Genomic DNA, 9,304 nt, shown 5'->3' with positions numbered 1-9,304 from the left:
ACACAAAGGAGTTAGACGGGAAGAGCTCTAGTTAACGGCATGGGAACCTGAAAGCACAGGAGAACTTTTCTCCAAACGTGGGCAATGCTGCTTAGATTCTGTCACCTATGGAAGAGAAGGAAGAAGACAAATGGGCCAAAGGGCTACACAGGAATGAAATATGAGGAAGGTGCAAGAGACATCAAAAACATTGATATGTGCCCCGGAAGACTATTCTGTAGTCAACTGACCTGCCCATACCCGACTGTGGGCATGAGGCCTCCGCTCTGACTTCCACTCTTCTCCTCTTCAGCGTTTCTTCCACTGCAGCACTTTCTGACACTTCTTTTCTTCTCTTGACCTTCAAAACATTGCAAACTTGGTATTGATAAAATTTGATTTTGACTTTTCTATTTTAGAACAAAAGTCAGACTTAATATACATCCGTATTTCGCAACATTGTCCAGGCTTATACAACAAAAAAAAAACAAAAAATGACTCAGGAATAAAAGATTAGCTGCCTTATTCAAACAGAAGGTAAGCACTGAGAGGCCATCCAGAGAATTATGCTCAACAGTTTTAAACAAGAACTACTGCTTCCCAGGACATCCTATTTGCTCCAGTTTTTGAGGAGGGCCTAGGAACGTAATGCTAGCAGAGAGAGCGGGATTTTCTCTGGGGGAATTTGGACAGGACACCTTCACTAATTCACTCCATCTTCAGACACTTACCTGTATTGAAAACAAACCCACCCTGAGATCTCACTAAACAACAACTTCCCAAAGAAGCTTAACTTTGTTGTTTTCGACACATACGGCACTTAGGAAACTACTTAATTATTCGGCAATATTGACCTCATACAGACTCTCACAGTGAAGAAACCATTTGACACCTCAGCTCAGACTTGCCAAAAACACATTTAACTGAAGCCAGCACGGCTCTCGCGTCCTCAGGCAGGACTTCATTCAAAGTCCACTGGAATTGACAGGAAGGTTTCCCTCAACTTGGAGGGTTCTAGGTGAGAATTCACTCCCACCTGACACTGCCTGCCTGACACCCTGAAACAGGACAACTATAGCATTGCCTAGATATATATTCTGCTTCTCCAGACTACTTGGAATATCACTTTTCAAAAAAAAAAACCCAACACACAAAACAAAACCACACACGCAACTTACAAGCTCATCACTGCCCTTGTTTACTTCTTTACCTGTAACAGAGGTATTATAAAATCTGGTGAATATTTGGTGACTGGACTTTCTTTAACCAACTTTAAAGTACAGTTTTGCATTGCACCTCACTTCCTGAGAACAAGATAAACGACTTAGAAACAATGCTGGACTTGCATATGATATCTTGAAACTGAAGAACTGCAAATACAGCTCTTTCAGAATTCCTGGCTGTGAATAACACATGCCAGGGGGATGGGGACAATTGCTTTGGACTACTTGTCCATTTGATAAAGGAGACCAGAATATCTACTAAACGCTCACAAGAAAGACCAGCAGCAGCCTTTCCCAGGGACCAATAATCAGAACAGGAAACAGTAAGAAAAAACACTCAGTTTTCACAACAGAGCAGGTTCAATGCAGAGTCCCACAGAGGTCACAGCTGGGGCCTGAGGCTGGTCAGGGAATTCATAGAAAACCTGGAAAATGAGACACTAGGGAGGTGACAACAGTTGCGAATTATACAAAAGACATTAGTACCATTATTACTATCATTATTTAGAAAAACAAATGCAGCGGGACTCCTTGGAAGTAAAGCACACCTAAAGCAAAACCCACCCAAAGCCCTACACCAGCTGTCTTCTCAACGTTGAGGTTTCTGGTACCCCAAGCCCCAGGCTGTGACAGCCCTCAGTTCCTCCTCGTACCTGTGGCTCCGTCCATGGGTGCTGGCAACTCCCCGGCTGATGGACAGGAGCGGCCAGCCATCTCCTCCACAAAGATGTCACCGCAGTTTTCAATGAGAAACGCCACCAGCACGTTCACCTGCACACATCAAACCCTCGGTCTCAACCCAGGTGCCTGAAAATGTATCACGCAGCCTTTCCTGCTCCCGACCCTTGCCTCTGCACAGGTGGCTGTGGTTGTGGGGCTGCTCTTGCAGGCAGCCACCCCACCAGCATTTGCTCAAGAGAGGAGGCAGCCAGGGACCTCTGAGCAGCCAAGCTCGCATGGGCCGGCAAGGCTGCAGCCGGCCGCTCAGTCCAGCGCACCTTCTCGGTCACGGCCAGCATGGCCTCGAGGGGGAGCAGGTCCTCGTTAGGTGGGCTCAGCAGATTTGGCCCAAGGCAGATGGCCAGGTTGCTGGCGGTCATTCTGCTGCTGGAGGCGTTGTGGCCGATGTGCTGGAGGAGGGCCAGCAGCCGCTTGAGGAGGAGGAGATTGGCTCCAGGCAACTTCTCGGCCACCCTGAGGGAACAGGAACTCAACGTTAACGGAGCCGATGTTGCCCACAGCCGTCCCCGAAGCTTGCCCAACGCAGGTGGGTTGCGCAGCTTTCCAGGTGCTCTGAGCCAGCGGTCAGTGCTCCTGCGCTTCAGGAAGGAAGCACGGCGTTGCTTCCCAGCTCCTCATTTCACCCGAGCCCAGGCAAGGGCAGGCTCCCTGTCCATGCCCTTTCCCCCGCAATCTAAGCCCACCCCAGCAAAAGCAAGCTGTCAGAAGACCCAGCTTTTTAAGGAGACCGTCCCTTTTCAGGCAAGTCCCAGGCCTCTACCAGTCCCTCCTCAACAGGCAGGCTGCTGCCCACGCTTACGCTTTCAGCTCTTCAACCTTCTCCTCCTTGCTGCTCTTCTGCATCGCTGCCATCCAGTCCTCGTAGAGGTCTGTCACCAGGAGCTTGGCGGGGATGCTTCGGAGGAAGTCCTGCAATGCCAGGGGCTCCAGGTGAGCCTCTGAACACTCCAGGCCAGGCAGGAGCTCTTCCAGCTGCAGGTCAGAAGCGCTCACCTTCAAGATGACGGCCAGCAGCAGCGCAGGCTGGCTGCCCAGGTCGACATGCGCACCGTGGTCCAGGGCCTCCCGCAGCTCACAAAACTCTGTCCCGCTGGCAGCTCTTCGGAATACCCCTTCCGTCGACGGTCCTTCCTTGTGCAGGGCAGCCAGCATCTCCTGCAGGAGGGGCAGGAGGACAGTTGCTTGGCTGAGAAGCTGCCTTCCAACAGCAGTGACCAAAGCACTGCCCCAGACCCTGCTCCTTGCCCCCCCCAAAGGGGCTGGCACCAGAAGCGTCTTCTGGGGGTGAAGGGCCCAATCCCCCATCCCCGGAGCTCCTGGGGACACCCACCTCCCCTCTGGAGCAGCTGGAGGGAGGGCTGGGGACCCCCTGCCCAGGCTGGCTTACCTGGATGGGCTGGGGCAGGGAGCCATCCTCCCCGCAGAGGGCTGCCAGGGGCCGTCCAAAGAGCACCCTGCCGCAGCCGGAGCCCGCCTGCCCTGGCGCCTGGGCAGCGGCCGGGGTCCTCCGCAGAGCAAAGGGCCAGGGCAGCCCCATCCTCCTCCTGCTGCTGCTGCTGTTCCCTCCTTCTGAAAAGGAAAACGGAGCAAGAGCGCGTCAACGGAGACAGCCGGGCCAGCACTCCCGCAGCCTGCCCTGCCTGCAGCACGGTGCTGAGCGGTGCGGCAGGATGGGCAGGGAGCCAGCAGCTGGAACCACAGCTCCAGCTCAGCGGCTCCAGCTCGGAGGCTCCTGAGAGCCGGCGTGCCACCGCGACAACCTGTTCCAGCCCTCGCCCTGCCCTCCTCCAAGCTGTGGGCAGCAGGAGAGGCTCTGGATCCCCACAGAACCACGTCCAGCGGCTGCTGCCCAGCGGGGGTCCTTGCTCGTCCAGGTGACGTCCTCCCTTGGGGTGCCGCACCTGCGTGGTGACACTCAAGGGACAAGTGAGCACAGCTCAACCGTTTGCAGGACAATGCGTTTCTTTCCAGAACTCACCTGGTGAGCGGCAAAGTCCCCCCGCTTTGATAGATGGGGCTGTCGGTGGCCCTTGCTTGGGATGATCCTGCAAGAAGCAGGCTGCGCTTAGAGAGCAGCCCCGCAGCAGAAAGGGCCACCGGCGAGCTGCCGCCCAGCACCAGCAGCCTGAGCGCGGCAGAGCTGGGACCCTCTGCCCTCCCGGGCTCTCTGCCCCACACGGCAGGCTTCCCTCCAGTGCCGCCAGCGAGGATGTGCCGGCATTCCCGGTGGCTCCCCAACCCTCTACGCTCCCCGAGTGGCACCGTGGCACCACTCTTCCCTCCATCCCTGCCGCACAAGCTCACCCCGCTGGCTGCAGACGCTGGCACAGCCAGAGGCGGGTGAAAGGCAGCCATTCTCACCTCTGCCTGGCCCTCCACCAGCCTCTCCAGGCTCCTGGCGCTGAACGTCCTCCCCTGGGCAAGAGAGAAGGAGCGGAGGAAGGTGAGCAGCGATGCCTTTGCCACTCGGCTGGAGGACCAGGGCTCGGGGACAGAGCCCAGACCGGAGAGACACTCACAGCGTGGCGGCGGCTCAGCTCCTTCTCCAGGGGTCTGAGGGAGGGGAGACGGGTCACGCGGGCTCTCTTTGCTCCTCCTGGTGTCCTGTGCACCGGGAAGGGACAGGGAGAGAGCTGGCTGAGTCCCAAGCTGCCCCTTCTCTCCTGTGACGCAGCTCTGCCCGAGAGCTGCCCGCAGCCGCGAGGGCACCTCTCCCCAGCTGGGGAGCCGTGTTCCCCCCGTCTGGCTGCGCTTGGAGCATCCCCCCCAGCTTACCCCAGCAGTGTGCCCACCCACAGCTCCTTCAGTGCCTGGGAGCTGCAGAAAGAGAGGAGAACCAGCGTCAGGCCCCGCTGCCCCCCAGCCCGTGGGCAGAGGCGGGCGCCTGCGCAGCCCTGCCCTGTGGGGAAGGACACAGGGGCAGGACGAAGCCCCGCGGGGCAGGACAGAGACGCTGCCCAAGCCCTGGCTCCCCGTGTCCTGCCAGAGCAGCTGCTTTTGCCCTTCTCTTCTGGGGACCCAAAGGGCACCAGGGGATGCAGGACCTGGCAATGCCCCCATCCCTCCCTGCCGGCGTGCTTCCCGCTCCCTGCACGCAGGGCAGAGGCCGTTCACAGGATGGCGTGGGCATGGTTGGGAACCTCTCCTGCCCGGCCACGGGACGTGGCACCATGACTCACCCGAAAGCGGCAACGCAGGAGCCGGTGGGCCAGATGAGGATGATGGAGGTCCTGTCCTCAGCGCTGCCTTCCTCCTCCTCTTTTTCCTCCCCCGCTGCCTCCTTTCCGCCGCTCAGCACCCACAGCTGGTCCAGGGCCAGGCGGAGCTGTGGGCGCAGGGTGGTGCCACGTCTGCAGAGAGGAGAGGCAGGCCACCGGTGAGCTGGAGGTGGCCTCCTGGGGGTCCCCCCGGGCAGAGCCCCGTCCCCCACCTGCCCTTGGGACGGACATCGATGGGTGCATCCAGCACCAAGGTCCCGGGGCCGGGGGCTGGTGCCGGGGTGTCCCTGCCCTGGTGCCAGGGCCAGGGATGGGGGAAAGGCAGCTGGGCTCTGAGGGTCTTACTGCAACTTGGCAATCACCACTTCCTCCTGGAGGAGGAGAAGGCGTCTCTCGCTCCTCTTGCGGCCCCGGGTCAGCTGCACGTCCACGCTCAGCACCGGCTCGGCGTCGGTGAGAGCCTCCCTGCAGAGCAGAGAGTGGCGGGCATGAGAAAGGCCGCCGCTGTGGGTCCCGGCCGTGCCCGCGTGTCCCCGAGGCACAGGGAGAGCCCACCTGGAGCCGCAGCAGCAGTTGGCCTGGCCCATCCTGCCCGGGAGAGGAGGACCCTCGCTGTGGACCGAGGACACGGGCCAGTCGGCGACAGCGGGGATGGGAAGCGAGGTGCCGGTGCCGGCTCGGTCAGATCCTGCCTCCTCCCAGCGCTCCCCCGTGCCAGCACAGCTCCGTGCTGCTGTCTCTGGTGGCTGTGGGCTCCAACTGACCAACATTCCGAGCCCAACGGAAAGTGGGAGGGGCACTGGGGCGAGAGTTCTCTCCAGTATGGCCGGCTCTGCCTGGCACTGGGGAGCCCAGGGCTGGATGGACACAGCAGAGGGGAAGGACCACCTACCTCCGCCTGTTGCCAATGCTTTCCCTGCTGCAGGGATGCCCAGGATGCAGTTAGCCGCCTTCGCCCCAAGGGCACTTTTCTGGCTCTAAATCGCTCGGCTTGGCGTCCACCATGACCCCAGGTGTCTGCACAGCTGCTTTCCAGCTGGGTGTCCCCCAGCAGTTACTGGTGCAAGGGCTTGTTCGTCCCCAGGTCTCCAGGACTCTGCTCTTCCCCTTGTTGAACTACACGAGGTTCCTGTCAGCCCCTTTCTCCAGCCTGTCGAGATGCCCCTCATTGACAGCAGGACCCTCCGGCGCGTGAGCCTCTCCTCCCGGTTGTGTGCCACCTGCAAGCTGCCTGAGGGTCCACTCTGCCCCATCTCCCAGACCAGGGAATGTGAACAGGTCCCGCGTGGTACAGCGCAGGGGGTGCAGATATGCACTTTGATAGGCCATCGCTTGTCACAGTAGGTTTAGAAATTTAGGGGGAAAATCCATATTGGTTTTGGTATTATTTAAACAGTGCTTCCCCTTGGTATTCCTGCAAGCTATTAAAAGGTGTTCAAAATGTCTCGCTTTTCATTGGAATGTCACAGCTCTTCACAGTGCTGATGTTGTGTGTAACATTGGATCCGGCTGTACTCTCACACGGATCGTTAGACAGTACGTAGCCTAGATTATGAGGTAGAAGATAGCAGATTATCTGCATTAATTGTGCTAACACCAACGACAGAAGGTTGCGTCTAGCTCTTGAGCCGAAGGATAAAAATCCAAGGTGTCTATTGAACTCAGTGGGCTATTGATCAGCAGATTGAATTCACCACGTTCAAAAAAGAAAAGGTACGCGAGAAAGGCGTATTCCATCTTGACTGCTACAATGCCTGTTTTTGTAGGCAATGAAAATGCTCATAAATGCAACATGAATATTTGCTAACTGCAGGTATTTTTGCAGTGCTGATCCCTCTAATATGGAGGCAGATGTAACAATAGTCACCCGCGTACTTCTATGAGTCTGTGCAATGTTTAGTTTGTTAATGGACTGGAGAGTGATTTCTGATGATGATTCATGCCTTATCAGAAAGGGAAGAAGTGGATGTGGAAATGGCAGGAGAGACTGGGAGCTTAACTTTGTAAATAATGGTAGCATCTGACGGTTCATCCAGTCTCAGTGGAAACTGTTTGGGAACAGCGCTAAGCACTGGATCTCGGTGAACGGTCAGAGTAGGGTGGGAGAAGGCACCATGGCTTTATTCAGATCTTCCCTTGAGTTGACTTAAGAGTGGACGAAAACCCTCTTGTAAAGAAGCACTTTTGCATCTTCCTCCAGACTTTGAGGGGTTTTGCCTTTTTATTTATACTAATGTACAGTCTTTAAAATATTTTCCCCTGGAAAAGTATATCGATCTATGAGTTTCTTACTTATCGAAGTGTGTTAACATTAACTATTAGATAAAGAAGCTCTGTTGTATCAGAACCACTAGACGAATATTGTTACAGAACTGTATGGAAGTGGTGGTATAATTTAACTATGATTGCTCAGACAATCGTAGCAGGTTATTTTTATCAAAAGAATTGGTGCTGACTTGGAGTTGCTAACACTTACGGAAGCTCATTTTATGAAGCCTAAAAGCATGGGTAAAACAAGTGTGTTAAAGGTGATGGTAGGATGGGCTTCAATGTGAGCCTTACATGCCAGGTGAGATTTCATAAATCAGACAACCAAGTAGATGGCTTCCTTGTGAACTGGTATGCATCTGGGATTAATTTAGGGACTAATGCCATTGGGATTAACTTCGGGACTAATGCCATTGCACAGTTGTGGCCTGATGGTACATTTCCCTTAAAGACATTTTTAAATAGGAAGCTGAGGATTCAACTCAATTTGTACAAGTCCCTGTTTCCTCTGAGAAATAATAAGGTTTTGCTGTAAAACTAGAAGATGCCCAAGCTGAAAGAGCCTTAGCTTTCAAACAAAATCAGTGCTTTCCATGGGAAACATCCATAGACTCTTTAAAGATGTTTTTGTAGAGCCCTTCACACATCCACCGTAAAAGTCCTCCTTTTTTTTCCTGAACAGCTCTATTGGCAGTGTAATTTCTTCAACTGCCAAAACACCATTTTGAAATGCAATTGCTAAACTGCCGTGCAACTTTGGACAAGGCACCTTTAAATTACCTTCTGTCAAATTCCAACAAAGCGGGAGAAACTGTTTCTTTTTCTCTGTTCACATTCTGAATGAGAGTAGCATAGTTCAGCTGGAAGGGACCTACAAGTCCCTACTACTCTTCCTGCCTGACCGCTTCATGGCTGACCAAAAGTTCAAGCATGGTATTAAGGGCATTGTCCAAATGCCTCTTCAACACTGACAGGCATGGGGCATCCACCACCTCTCCAGGAAGCCTGTTTCAGGGTGTGACCACCCTCTTGGCAAAGAAATGTCTCCTCACGTCAAGTCCAAACCTCCCCTGACAGTGCAGCAGCAAATGTCCCTTGGTGCGCTGGTAAGGAATGGTGAGGAAACCATGCGTGCTCTCTGCATTTCTGCAGAGTTCCTGCAGAGGGAACCAAACCCCCGTCTTTCACCTCTGGCATCACCACAACCAAAGGAATGTCTGTGGCATAAATGCCCTTATTTACATAGTCTGAAGGTACAGATCAATTTTGGCACCAACGCACAAAATGGCAAGGAGAGTACCCCTCTCAATCTCTCAGTACTCAAAATACTAAATCCTAAAGGAAAAGGAGACTTGCCAGGGCTTGAGGCAAGATCCGAACATCTTCCCACAAACCGAGGTAGGCAAAGAACTCTCGGAAAGCTTCAAGTCACAAAGGAGCTCTGAAGCTTTTACCCCGTGGCTGAAGCGCGTTTTGCATCCCATATAAACACGGCCAATGGGTGCGTTTAATAGAGAGGCTGCGCAGCTTGGTTTCAGTGGGACAAGGGGATGTGACGGCGACAGCAGCAATGGGCTATTTTGACAGTTTGGAAGAGCTGCCGTTTGCCTGGCTGGGCTTTGGTCACGGATCCAAATGGTCCAGGTCTGAATACCACCAACCTTTCCTTCCACCACACCAGGCTCACCGCCGCGCACTTGTTTCTCAAAGCCTGGCTTACTTCCGTGGCGGGCTGTTGGCACCCACCATCCCAGCCTAGGGCTCTGGCTACACTTTGGCTTGCCTCCAGGCTGCAGCTGCCAAAATCACCCCCCCTTTCTCCCCAGGAAAAGGGCTTGTGTCCAGCCACATCAAGTCCCCGCTCCTCCTGGCTGC

General features: G+C 54.8%; 2 protein-coding genes across 2 annotated transcripts in view; one reads left to right on the top strand and one right to left on the bottom strand.

Annotated features, from left to right (window-relative positions):
* Nucleotides 1–91: 91 nt before the first annotated feature.
* LOC128136620 (T-cell activation Rho GTPase-activating protein-like) lies at nt 92–3,480 on the bottom strand. The gene is made up of 6 exons (XM_052776544.1): nt 3,331–3,480; nt 2,937–3,098; nt 2,743–2,852; nt 2,201–2,396; nt 1,856–1,973; nt 92–105 (listed from the first exon to the last, which is right to left on the bottom strand). Exons 1-6 carry the CDS (start codon nt 3,478–3,480, stop codon nt 92–94), a joined length of 750 nt encoding a protein of 249 aa, XP_052632504.1.
* A 2,839-nt stretch (nt 3,481–6,319) lies between these two features.
* Nucleotides 6,320–9,304, top strand: part of LOC128136619 (electroneutral sodium bicarbonate exchanger 1-like) — a 49,066-nt gene continuing 46,081 nt past the window's right edge. The window contains exon 1 of the mRNA XM_052776543.1: nt 6,320–6,449. Coding sequence (XP_052632503.1) covers nt 6,320–6,449 — 130 coding nt within the window. The remainder of the gene's footprint in view (nt 6,450–9,304) is intronic.

The sequence above is a fragment of the Harpia harpyja genome, chromosome Z (assembly GCF_026419915.1).
Source record: "Harpia harpyja isolate bHarHar1 chromosome Z, bHarHar1 primary haplotype, whole genome shotgun sequence".
Taxonomy (NCBI): domain Eukaryota; kingdom Metazoa; phylum Chordata; class Aves; order Accipitriformes; family Accipitridae; genus Harpia; species Harpia harpyja.
The sequence above is the reverse complement of the archived record's forward strand: the minus strand, read 5'-3'. Positions and strand labels throughout refer to the sequence as shown.